Below are 12889 nucleotides of genomic sequence, written 5' to 3' on the forward strand. Positions count from 1 at the left end.
CTGAGTTTTTAGATAGAGTGTTTGAGCATCTGTTTTATTTAAAAAAATTATTAAAAATTAAAAAAACAGTTACTATTTATGTTTTATCATGTATCATGTAGTAACAATAAAAATATTAATCATAAAAAAATTTTAAATAAGATAAAAAGTCAAGATTCTATCAGAAATACATAATAGAAATTCATTTATTTTGGGATGGAGGTTGTGGTCATATCCAAGATTTTGCCATCCATCGTCGTGTCCGATGTGTGTCCCGAGCCAAAATTCTGGGTAGTCCGGTTTGGTACGCGTAGCAGAACGCCAGAACCACAGCGTTGCCCAACCCAACGCAACGCGGGCGCGGGCCGACGACGACGCTTCCACGCAAGCCTGCCCACCCCGGCCGCCGAGCGTGCGCGTGGGCCCACCAGCCCACTCCGCGGCGGGCCCACAACTACTATTATTAATAGCACCCACCAAAAACAAACCGCCGCCGAAAAAGAAAAAAAAAACACGAGCCAAAAAAAAAAGAGAGAAGAGAACGAGAGAGAGAAGAGAGAGAGGAATAATCCCGCTGTTGCTTCGCTGCCTTTTGCCTCGTTCCTCCTCGTCGTCCTCCTCCTCCACCACCACCGGCCGCCGCGGCGCCTCCTCCTCCAGCAAACGCGTCTCGATTCGGTCTCGCGAGCGAGAGATGGCCACTTCGTTCGACCGCTGGGAGAAGGACCCCTTCTTCCCCGCCGCCGAGGAGGTGCAGGAGTCCGCCGACCGGTCCGCGCCTCTTCCTCTGCTTTTCTTGTTACGATTCGGTTTTGAGGAGTCCTTTTTGAGGGTTTGGTTTGGTATCGCGCCTGTGCAGGATGGAGTCGGTGTACAGGAGATGGTTGCAGGAGCGGAAGGTTGGGGGTGGGGGTGTGGAGGCTGCGGCGGCGTCGGCCGCGGGCGGAGGATGGTGGCGAGCCGCCGGAGATCTCCGCCGCGAGCTGCACACGGCGCTCGGTACCGCCAAGTGGCAGGTGATTTTTGGCTACGCGGGCGTCCGGTTTAACTAGTGGGTGTTCAAAGTTGGGATTTTTTGTTGACTCGTTTAGCTCTCTTGGATTGCTTGGGGAGGGGATGAGGTGATTGTGGGCAAGAGTTAGAAAGATTCGAGTATTTTGTTTTAGGGATGTACAAGAATAAACCAGCAAACGGCTTATCGGTATTCAAAGCTAGGATTCAAAGCATTCTTGAAAAGATAAAGGTTAAAGCTTTGACCTTGATGCATGTGCTTCGTTGCTTTCTGCCTTTCCGGTTCTTGTATCGGAGTGTTTGTTCATAACGATAGTTTGCTTTTCGTTGACAAGATGGAGTATATATGCTCATTTGTTTAGAGTTTACACATGGGCTTCAAACTAAGTCTGTATGCGATGGCATCCCTGCCCCATTTGAAAGCTTGCTTTTGGTACTCGTGCATAGCTACAAAAGCAGACAATTGGATCTTGTCTTTCTTGTAGACTAAGGTGCAATTTTACTTGTGAGATTTGCTGCAAGAAGGGAACACCTAAAACCAGTAACATGCCGTAGATTTAAGATGGCCTATGAAAATATCTAATTTGAATTTTAGTGCTGATTGTTGTTTGATTTCTTCTTTCAGCTTGATGAGTTGCAGCGGGCCATTAAATCGAATTATAGTGTTGTGCTAGCTGGGAAAGATACTAGAGCTCGGCATGACGACTTTGTTTCAGCCATTGGGGATCGTATCCTGGAGGTGGAGAACTCTTTGAAAGAATATAATACTACTGAAGGGCATGGCCCTCTTAGCTGGGTTCGCTTGGATGAGGGTGAACGTGAAGAGCTAGCTCATTTCCTTTCAGCAGGAACTTATCAAAAACGAGATGATGTGGTTACAATTCCATCTGCTGGTGACATTGAGGTTGGTAGCAACGCAAGAAGGGTGAAAAAAGGTGTTTCGAGTGATAGTTCGAATGATTCTTCAGGCTCAGCAGAGTCAGGCTTAGTGTCAGCTAAAGAGGAGACAGCTCCAGGTCACAGGAGAACGGCAAGTGCCTATGCTGATATTGGAGTGTGGTGTATTACAATTCCTGATGAGGGCAATGGCATCGATGAGCTATCAATTGATGATCTGCCAAAGGCACCTTTGGTTAAGAGCCCTAGCTCTTCTGCATTAGTAAATGCCTTACAATCGAAGCCAAGAAAGACCAAGAATGGAGCCAGGAAGTGGACAGGAGCTGATCAACAGGATGTTGTGGAATCTCTTCCTCTGACAAATTCCCACTCATGCCAGGTGCCTGAAAAAAAAAATCTGAATTGCCATTTTCTTTTCCAATAAATTATTTGTATACTATTAATTACAAAGTATATGGCAACCTTCTAAGCCAATGTTGGCCTATTATTTTAGGGGTTTGATGGGTTGTTCCAAAGAAGCAAAAGTTCCTTGAGCACCTCTGATGATGAGGATACATGCAATAAGAAACTTTACGGGTTTGTTGGTGCATTTCGTCGGTTACTTCAGAGGTCTCAGTATCAAGTTCAATATGGACGCCCTGTTCAGCTACTTGTCCTAGCAATTGCTGTTTTACTATTCTGTAAGTTTCATCTCCTATTTACTTCGCATATCTTAATTTGATGGTATCTTTATCAAACAAAGGTGAAATACAGATTGTTCCGAGTGTCTTATTATACATTAAAATGCCCTTATTTTGTTGTTATCTAATGAACTTATTTCATTGTTCATGGACCTTTACTGCTACCTCTAATGTTTTTATAAATTAATTCGCCTGCTAAAGCTTGTCGTCATGGTGCTATAGCAGAAATTTTCTTTTGGACCTGATTTAATCTGTAGTTGACATCACCTACTCATTTAGGACATGGATTTTGACATTTTGTTTCCATTATGTTGAATTTTGACCCATCAAATCCTTCTTATCCCATAATTTGATCACCTTTTCAATTTTATCTTGTTTCTCTGGTGTACATGTACTTTCTCCATTTCATATTATAAGTTGCTTTGGTTTGTCTTAAGTCAAACCAAATTTATAGAAAATGCCAATATTTTCAACATAAAATAAAGTATATTATAATAATATATTCAATGGTGAATTTTAATGAAACTAATTTGATGTTGTGGATGTTAGTTTATTTTTCTATAAACTTGGTCAAACATAAGAAAGTCAAACCTTTTCAATTTTATCTTGTTTCTCTGATGTACATTTACTTTCTCCATTTCATATTATAAGTCACTTTGGTTTGTTGCAAGTCAAACTTCTTCACGTTTGACCAAATTTATAGAAAAATGTCAACATTTTCAACATAAAATAAAATATATTATAAAAATATATTCAATGGTGAATTTAATGAAACTAATTTGAGTTGTGGATGTTAGTTTATTTTTCTATAAACTTTAGTTTATTTTTCTATAAACTTGGTTAAAGTTAAGAAGGTCGACTTAGAACAAACCCAAAGTAACTTATAATATATACATGGAGGGAGCAGTGCTTTTCTACGCGTCTCATGTTTCAGTTCCTGCCAGACCACCACTCACCACTGTCTTAGTTTAGCACATTTGTTCAACCATGTAGTTTTAATTTTGTAATTGATGAGCTCATTGAACTCACTATGATTTGTTTTGCATTTGTTTCAGTAATTTATGTCATCAGGGCAATTTTGTGACTGTGTTTGATCGACTAGTGCCTCGCGGTGGACTTGCACTACTTCTGCAGTCTGTAAGGTATGCTTCTTTGTTATGTATCGTAACAGTTGCAAGACAATGCCTACTAATTAGATTTTTTTACATTATTCTACTGATATTTCCTTTTAGCGATCAATTTTCAACTGTTGCTATTCATATGTTTTCTCAAAAAAATTGATATGTTTTATGCAAAATTCAGATCATTCTAGACCATTTCAAAATTTGTTAGTAGGATGGGGTGGGCCCTACTGACTCCTTTGTGATGAAAGTCAAGCTTTTAGTATCAGTAATCAAGTAATGATATTGGGTATTTGTTTTAAGACTAGCATTGTTCAGCATATTTATGAACATCTCTTTTCTCTAAAGTGCAGGTCTATGGCAATCCATAGCTGATGAAACTAAAATGGCAGCATGTTTTTCTGGCTTTGTTGATTGCCACTTGCCAGGGACAATGAACACTGTTTTGTATGTTTGAAGGTGTTGTCACATTTCTTGCAAGACTCTTGGCTTTCAAGAAACAATCTGACATGGGAAACACAACATTTAGCGATCCGATATAGCGAAATCAGTGAATATGATTGAATGCATGGTCTGGCAGATCATTGTGCAACTTTAAGCCAGTGGAACTGAACAAATATGCCATGCCGTCAGCTTCTGCCTGCATTGCTGATGCTGCATCTAGTGACATTTTAACCAGTCTGGTGCAGTCTTGTTAATGCAATTCAGCATTAGATAACCAGCAACGTATAGCACCTTTGTGCACGCCGCTGTGGAGGTTGCCTGGATAATCGAGTGGCATCTTCACTCTAGGTGGCATTAACCTTGCTGAAGAATTTGAGGACCTTTAGTTTGGTGCTATGTATTGGCTTGGAGAACGCTGAACATTCATTTATCAACACGCATTTACTGCAGTAGCTGCAGGACTAGGTTTTGCAGCCTGTACAGATTGCTGTGTTCTGCACACTAGAGGGTTACATTTTTGAAGAATAGAGAAATTCTTCAGACATTGTTGCAGTAATTTTTACCACTCGATTGGCTTGTAATCTGTAAATAACCACTGCTTCAAATGAGCATCCGTTCTTGCAAGTTTGATTTTGTTGTCTCCCAGTACTGCAATGTCAAAAACCCTACCGTGTAAGCCAGCACGAGCCTGATGTTGCGTTAAATTCACATGGTTCCCTAGTTCATCTTGATGCTGTGAATGCTAAATTGCATTTCCCTTGGGACAGTAGACAAGAATAAAAATGATATAACAAATCGGCACGTCGAGCTGTGTGATTCATTTTCAGACCACAAAAAGCTTCATACAAGAAACATGCCGTCTTCAAAAAAAAAAAAAAAAAGCAGAGCTTCACAACAACCCTCCAGCAGAACAGACTATCCCCTATTTTGTACAAACAATCTGACACCGAATTTCATTACACAGGCATTCATCAACTTGGTCGTAGTATAATTAGCTGCACCACGTATTTTCCCGGCTGTCACCGAGTAATCTGGCTGACAAACAACCCAAAATTATGTTTAAACACAACCCGTGTTCTCATCTGGACGCCATCGACCAGAAGTTCAAGACGCAGGACGGTGCAAGCGCAAACCAACTAATGAAAGCCATCGCGGTTGCAGTCTCAAAACTTGCACAGTGATTGTTTGCACATATGTTCAGATCATTGCCGATGAGCACGGTGATGCCTGCTGATGCACATGCTGCACCTAGGGTTAGTGTTCCCGTGATCTACAAAAACCAACAAAGTTCTTCAATAGGTATCCTATTTATGCAACAAACAAAGTATTACCAGAAAAGAACCCTTATTTGAGGAAAGACACAACACTAACCCCATCACCGATGGTAAATATACAGACAGCCTGGGGATTCCGCAAAGAACGCTTCACAAGAAGTGCATAAATATCAATAATGGCTAAGGAAAGGCTCCACAAGCATTGCAAGATGGCTGCTGCAACAAGGTAGCTGCAGAAATGAAAAAAAAAAGAACAACATATTAGATCACATTTACTGATTTAAGTTCTGACGCTAACATCCTTAGTGAAGAAAACTTGGATCTATATGCTGCCTAAGTAAGCCACCAGTGCAAGGAACAAACTTTTGACACTAAACAGTGCCCCTGATTTAAACATCAGTTTCAAGATATTTTCCTCAGAAGCAAATAATGGTTTTGTATAAGTTCATTACAATCATTATATTCTGAATTATGATGACAATGATGCTAAAATAGAGTTTCCAATTTAATAGCAAAATGCTTTCCCTGCTAATTTTTGCAACCATGGTCATGATCTGCAAACAAGATTGAAGCTAAAATTACTTCATCAAGGAAAATGGCCTGATAGAATGGAGAGGCAAAATTTTGAGTTCCTCTTTCAGGACACTAAATTTGGTAAAAAAACATACCCATTCAATTGCATAGATATAAACGCTTTGTCCTTTTTTCAATGGAAAAATGACACATCTCAATAGATACTACATAAATCATAAGTAATCAAGCAACAGAAGTGGTTCCTTCTAGAGTTAATTGCAATGTCATCTATAAAGATCCAGGATAATTGGGTGACTGTAGTCATGCCAACAAAAAATACCACAGGATCAAATCTTGGGTATTAAAAGGAAAGACCCCACAGTTTCATAAAAAGAGGAAAGGCCCACAGAAATCTGCAAATGCAGCGACAAGGAGTCAAACTTTGATCACCGGCGAGAAAACTAAAGAGCCATACCAGCTCTATTATCCAATATGTTTCAATTCTCCCTGTTCTCATCTAGTTAACATTTTTCCTCTAACCAAATCATAATGGCAACCCACTATCATAATGGCAACCCAAATCTAGTTAACCCTTAGGCCTGAATCACTTATCATCACTGCTGTCTCCTTTAACCAGTGCCTGACAACCCATTGAAGGAGAACAATTTTTTTTTCTTGAACCACTTATGCTCTAACATGTATAATTGTAGATCATGGTTGTTAACGCGTCGCTATATTGTCGCTATAGCGTCGCCGTAGCGGTAAGGCAGTTGCAGGGGATATGGCGTCCCTCCGCCTTATGTTTCCTTCGCCTTATAGGCAAAACCAGTGGAGAGAGGGAAAGAAGGGGCTAAGCTCATCCTAGAACCCTAGCTTTCTTGCAGTCGCCTCCTTTCTTGCTCCAGATGGCTTGTTGTCGCAAATCCCACACCACTGCCTTCAGATCTAGCTCCAGATTACAGATGTTGCACCTTGCTGCAGCCTTTGTATCTCTAGTGGGGGCAGTGGCAGCAGGCAACGAGATTAGGAGAGGCATCAATCTCCTATGGTGGTGGTAACAGCCTGAGATGAGCGCTCATGGATAGGTGGTCGGTGGCCAGAGACATCGATGGCAGCTGATGCATATGCTCATTGCGGTTCCTGGTGCCTGGTGGTGTATGGTGTGTTGAGCCTCTAAGGGTAATGTTGAGCTTTGGTGGGCTGGTTGCTTGGCTTAGTGAGACTTTTATCAATTCCCCCATTTTCTTGCTGATTTCTCTACACTATTTTCCCTACAAATCACGCCTTGGCCATCTCTTAAGGCGTCGCAACGCCTTACGCCGGTGGTGTGGTGTCGCCTCAAGACGCCTTACCGCCTTAACAACACTGTTGTAGATCCGTAGAAACAAAGTTGGATACTCACCACAGATATCTAGACTATATGCCACCCAAATTCGGTCCATGGCAAGGTAAACAAAAAAAAAAAAAAAATCAGATATGATATCTCTTTGTGTGCATTCAGTTGAGGTAGCGTGACCTAGTGTTGATCCTCGCAGAAGTTAACAAATGGTATTCTCGAGTGACCTTTTCTTTATAAACACCAGTTCTGTTATCTTTCCTAAATGTTCCTACATATCTAATCATGTAATCCCAGGATATCAAAACAAATCAAGTAATTAACTACTTCATAATCCATTACGCAAGGTGATATCCACATATCATATCATATAGAACTATAAATTGCAAGCAGGCGACTAAATTCGTCGGACGAACAAATGAGCCACGCGATTTGAGAAATCGCCCAGCATGCTAAATTAGTACCACCAGCGTTACGGTTCCAAAGACCAGACTGCAGCAAGGGCAGGATTTGGCATGGCAGGAGAGGGGGACGGCACAGAAAAAGAGTGGTAGAGGGGAATCCGAGGAAGCTCGGGCGGTCGTACCAGAAGGCGGAGACGGAGGGGAAGTCGTCGGTGGAGGCCATGACGGCGAGCGCCGCGGCGGCGAAGAAGGCCTGCACGAGGCGGAGCCCGAGGCCGCCGGGCGTCCCGGGCGCCCCCGGCGGGTCCTTCATCCGCACCCCTCGAGGCTGCGCGTTCTCCCCATGTACGGCCGCCGCCGCCGCCGCTCCCCCGGCCTCCACCGCCACCGCCGCCACCACCGCAGCCGGCGGCGGCGCCTCCACCGGGTGCACCACCGGCCGGCTCGCCCGCATCTCCCCCAACCCCGCTCCTCAACCCAAGATCCGCGGGCGGCGGCTGGCTAGCGCCTCCTCTGCGTCGGCATCCGATCTCGCCTCGCCGGGGTGCGCGAATCGGGGGAGGCGGGCGGGGCCTCGTGAGATTTAGAGGCGGAGTGGGAGGGGGGAGGGGGCAGGGCTCGACGGAAATGGAGCAGCAGGAGGGCGTACGGCCGTCGTCGTCGTCCTCTTTCTCCTTCCTTCCCCTCTCTCTCTCGCTCGCTTGTCCACTTTGGTCACTAGCAGTGGCTGGAAGGTGGGCCCCACACGTCGGGTTGTGGAATGCGGACCCCACCTGTCAGTGGTTGGTGTCTTCTGTTGGCTTTTTTTTTTTTACCTGGGGATGGTTTTGCACTTTTGCTTAGTCCATGGGTTTGGTGGATTTGAGAAGCTTGAGAAAGGAGGGAAATTGCATTTTTGTTTCCCCCAACGCTTAGAGGCTCATAACCATTCCTTTAATTTGAGGGAAAGAAAAAAGAGATTGGTTTAATAACTGAGGGTGAATCAATGTGGTTGGTGAAGTCTAAATTGAATTATTAAGGAGAATGATGGTGTTATATTGTGAGGTTATATGTGTTGTGTCGAAGTATGACACTCCTAAAACGGAAAAGTGTATAACTCCTTCAAAGTTTAGAATAGAGGTGAGTGAAGGTCCAATCCTTCAGAATAAAAATGAACACAACGATTTATATAAGCTCGAATTGCACAATCGCGTAATATCCTACTCGTTGTTTTTTGGACTAGATGGAGGAGGTGAGGTATATGGCTTATAATCTTTCTTGCTTGTCATTTGCCTACACATTGACATCTCTTTTCACAATTCAAAGGAGGGCCTTACAATATCATCATTATCTACGAAGAAGTAATAGTGTCACAGCTGGAGTTTAATCCTAAGCCTTAATTCGTAAAAGAAATTCATAAATAATAATTGGCTTAATTAACTCAGGAAAAATCCCTCTAAAGAGATTAATTTAATTAAATCGAGGTTCGCAAATCGATTAACTGGATTTAAACTCAAATTGCAGAAGTATAAAATTTGGCCAAACAAATTAATTTAAAATTCGGCAAAAGTAGGGCTTTCTTTTTTTTCCTCCTTTTTCTTTCTTTTTCCCTTCCTTCTCAAATTGGGCCGGAGTCCAATTTTCCTCCTCTCTCTTTTTCTTTTTCCTTTTTTCTTTTTCCCCTCTCCCTTCCCGGGCCGGCCCAGCCGAGCTGGCCCATCTCCCCACTCGGTCGGGCTAGCCGCCGCCGGCCTCCACCTCCCCTCCGCGTGCACTCCCCCTCCTCCTCCTAGGCCGCCGTTCGGCCCAACGCCCGCCTCCACCTCGGCCCAGCTTCGCCCGAGCCCGCGCCACGCGAAGTCCGCTTCGCCTCCCTCCCGGTCGAACCGAGCCCGCGCCGCCGCCGGGGACGAGCCGGACTCCGTGCGTCGACATTGCAACCGCCACCGCCGAATCCGTCGTCGCGCCCGACTCGGTCTCCATCTGCCGCCCTGCCCTAGCCGGCCTCCCCGCGCCATAAATACCCCGCCGCCTCACGCCGCCCTCACCTTTTCCCCTCCGCCACCGACCGCCGCCGCGCCCAACGTCGCCACCGCCGATCGATCTCATGAGCCGTCGCCGTTCTCGCGCGCCGCCAGTCGTCACCGCCCGTTCCCGCTCGACGCCGTCTCACCGCCGTCCTCAAAGCCGTCGGTGAGCATCCACATCTCTTTCCCCTCCTCTTTTTCCCTCCCGCCGCCGTCATCAGGAAACCCCGTCATCGCCGGGCACCACGCGCCGTCTCCCGGCCGTCGCCGCCCCTCCGCCCGTCACCACCTTCGCCTCGCTGTCGCCGACGCAACCCCATCGTCGCCGAAGCACCGCCGCCCTCCTGTCGCGCCGCCGACGTCGCCCTCCCCGAGCTGACGCCGCCCTCCTCTTGGCGCGGTGGCCATCTCCGTCGCCGGCTATCACGCCACCGCCCGTCGGGTCGTCGCTATCGCCGTCGCCGCTCTCCTCTTCCTCTCTCCTTCCCCGTGGTCCCACCTGTCATCCACCCGTCTCCCCTCTCTCCCACCGATAGGTGGCCCCCACCTGTCGGCGCCGCCACCTCTCTCCTCCGCTGACGTCAGCAGCCCCATTTAATTGTGCAATAATTGATTTATGACTTTTCTGTTTAGTTTAAAAACCCAGAAAACTTCTAACATTCATAAGTAATTCATCTAGTCTCCGTTTAGGCCCATTCAAATTTCATTAAATTCATAAAATTATCAAGAATCCATTAAAAATACTTTCTTTTACTGTTTTAGTAGAGTTTGTGCCTGTTTTATTTATTTTTGTGCTTTGTCGCTTAGATTTGGACTCCGCCGAAGAGCCGGTTTATTTCGAGATCGTCGCCGAAGTACCCCAGGGGCCAGAGCAAGGCAAGTGGCACTCATCTTTGATCATATTGAGCCTATTATTGCAAATTCCCCGCTTTATTTATTCAAATATGCATTGTTTTAATTAAAGTATTTACTATTTATTTTCCGAGTAATCCCTATTATTATGCTGTTGTTTACCCAACTTTATTCATGCTAGACCAGGGGTAACTTGACTAGAGTTAGATCTAGGTTAATGCTTAGCCGTTCTTAGATCAAGTAGCTCATGGGATCATTTAATAATCATGATTAGCTCTGAATAGTTGTATTAATGATTTATTACCCGGTTCAGGTTTATGCCAACTAAAATATTACTAATGGTGGGTCGTGGGTGCTTGGTTTTGACAGTCGCACCCATGACAATTAAGTACCGGTTCACAGGAAACCCTGAAAGTTATTTCCGTGCTAACCACAAGCCAGAATGGGCAACGGTGGGATTTGGAGTGTAATTGCGAACTATTCGACGTACCCAGGCAAGAGTGACCGTGATGGAGTATGGATGAGAGTCGTGGTGTAACGATGGCCTATGCTGCTTCCGGATTCACCTAGGCACAAGAGGGGGCTGCCCGACTTGGTTTAAAGGAGGGGGCGAAACTTGAAGTGTGGTGCGATTGGATAGGGAGGGTTATGCGACGGGTCCTATCATAGTTCCCTTTCCGGTATGCCATGGTGGTATGTCGGCGCACGTTCAAGTGTAGTGGGACTATGTCTTGTGGGTAGAGTAGTACACCTTTGATTAGAGTAAAATCTATTCGAATAGCCGTGTCCACGGTTAAGGGTGAGCTGCCAGCTTCACTATGATTAGTGGAACCTTTAATGACCTGGGTAAACTAGCTTTCGCTTAGGACTACTGCAACATGGTGTAACGTTGAGTAGTGGTTTGTCACGCCCAGAAATTTACACCAATTTCTGAAAAATAGCATGTATTAAATCTCGGTCCAGGAATCAGCCCGAGTACACACTATGACAAATTAATACACAGTTCCACGACTTAAAAACAAATAAAAACAATTATCTATTGAAATGTAGCGGAAAAAGAAAACAAACTAAACCATCTAATCTTCAGCTTCAGCTGGCGAAGACGGCTCCACACCACAGGCATTCTCGACGGCGGACTGAACCTCACTTCAACCTTTGGAACAACCTTCTGACTCAGGCTCTGACACTTGTTCTGGTGGGGAAAAATTAAGCAAGGCTGAGTACAAACCACCGTACTCAACAAGTAACACCCAAGAGAGGAGAATAATGAATGCAATAGGGTATCAAGGATAGGCTAGGGTTAAATTGCACAAAGCTGCAGTAATTTAGCAAAACAGTAGATAAAATAGACTGAAATAAAAGTAAAGTAAACATTTAAAATAACCATCCACTGTCCAACGTTACACCACGTTGAAACAGGCCCAGACCGCTGTCGAACGTTACACCACGTAGCGACAGGGTCAACCCTCTGTCCAACGTTAAACCACGTTGCGATAGACCCAAACCACTGCCAACGTTACACCACGTTGCGCAGGGTCAAACCAGTTCCAAGATTAATCAGGTTATTAATGGTTCAACTAATCCCAGTGAATCTGTCGGTTCGCCCAATAACCGCGGGCACGACTATTCGAATAGTTTTACTCTGCAGAGGTGTACAACTTTAGCCACAAGACATGGCTCCCAAGCATGTTACCATGCCCCAACGTATCACCACGATACCTCAGTACGGAAACCATGATAAGACCATTCACCTAACCCTCCCTAGACAATCGCACCGCACTTCAGGTTTCACCCCCTCCTTTACACCAAGTCGGGCAGTCCCCTCTTGTGCCTTGGTGAATCCGGAAGCAGCAGAGGCTTTCGTTACACCACGATTGCCCGTCCATACTCCATCACGCTCACCCTTGCCTTGGTACGTCGAATAGAGACAAGCTAGATTACGAATCTCACCGTTGCCCATTCTGGCTTGTGGTTAGTACGTGTAAGACTTTCAGGGTTTCCTGAGAACCGGTCCTTAACTGCCATCGGCATGACTCTCAAAACCATGCACCCACAGCCCACCATAAGCAATATTTTAGTTGTATTAATCCTCAACGGGATATTAATAATGATCAAAAGCATTAAAGGTCTATCAAAGTGTAATAGTAATTAAATGATAATTGGTGAGCTAGTTGAACTAAACATGGCTAAGCATTGACTAACCCTAATTCTAGTCAAATTAACCCCGGGATGACAATAATAATGAGTGGGAATCAACGGGTATATTGGTAAATGCCCAATACATAAATAAAGTAAATACATTTGCATAAAACAATGCATGTTTGAATGTAAAAGCGGGGATTTTATAATCATAGGTTCAATATGATCAAAGA

General features: G+C 44.8%; 2 protein-coding genes across 2 annotated transcripts; one reads left to right on the forward strand and one right to left on the reverse strand.

Annotated features, from left to right (window-relative positions):
- The first annotated feature begins 483 nt into the window (after nt 1-483).
- LOC102706505 lies at nt 484-4829 on the forward strand. Its single transcript, XM_006662214.3, has 6 exons — nt 484-750; nt 839-995; nt 1616-2266; nt 2381-2567; nt 3623-3709; nt 4042-4829. The coding sequence occupies exons 1-5, from the start codon at nt 674-676 to the stop codon at nt 3649-3651; spliced, it is 1101 nt and encodes a 366-aa protein (XP_006662277.1). The 5' UTR covers nt 484-673; the 3' UTR covers nt 3652-3709; nt 4042-4829.
- An 86-nt stretch (nt 4830-4915) lies between these two features.
- Nucleotides 4916-8365, reverse strand: LOC102706785 (CASP-like protein 5A2). The gene is made up of 3 exons (XM_015841938.2): nt 7842-8365; nt 5504-5636; nt 4916-5402 (listed from the first exon to the last, which is right to left on the reverse strand). Exons 1-3 carry the CDS (start codon nt 8111-8113, stop codon nt 5211-5213), a joined length of 597 nt encoding a protein of 198 aa, XP_015697424.2. The 5' UTR covers nt 8114-8365; the 3' UTR covers nt 4916-5210.
- Between the last annotated feature and the right edge of the window lie 4524 nt (nt 8366-12889).

Source organism: Oryza brachyantha, chromosome 10 (genome assembly GCF_000231095.2).
Source record: "Oryza brachyantha chromosome 10, ObraRS2, whole genome shotgun sequence".
In the NCBI taxonomy this organism is placed as follows: domain Eukaryota; kingdom Viridiplantae; phylum Streptophyta; class Magnoliopsida; order Poales; family Poaceae; genus Oryza; species Oryza brachyantha.

What these genes read in the sequence shown, in the direction of transcription:
- LOC102706785 (XM_015841938.2), bottom strand. Translation starts at nt 8,113, where the DNA reads ATGCGGGCGAGCCGGCCGGTGGTGCACCCGGTGGAGGCGCCGCCGCCG. An exon ending in CCCTCCGTCTCCGCCTTCTG is followed by an intron (nt 5,637 to 7,841) that starts GTACGACCGCCC and finishes TCATTTCTGCAG; the next exon opens with CTACCTTGTTGCAGCAGCCA. An exon ending in TATTTACCATCGGTGATGGG is followed by an intron (nt 5,403 to 5,503) that starts GTTAGTGTTGTG and finishes TGGTTTTTGTAG; the next exon opens with ATCACGGGAACACTAACCCT.
- LOC102706505 (XM_006662214.3), top strand. Translation starts at nt 674, where the DNA reads ATGGCCACTTCGTTCGACCGCTGGGAGAAGGACCCCTTCTTCCCCGCC. An exon ending in TCGGTACCGCCAAGTGGCAG is followed by an intron (nt 996 to 1,615) that starts GTGATTTTTGGC and finishes TTCTTCTTTCAG; the next exon opens with CTTGATGAGTTGCAGCGGGC. An exon ending in CAAATTCCCACTCATGCCAG is followed by an intron (nt 2,267 to 2,380) that starts GTGCCTGAAAAA and finishes CTATTATTTTAG; the next exon opens with GGGTTTGATGGGTTGTTCCA.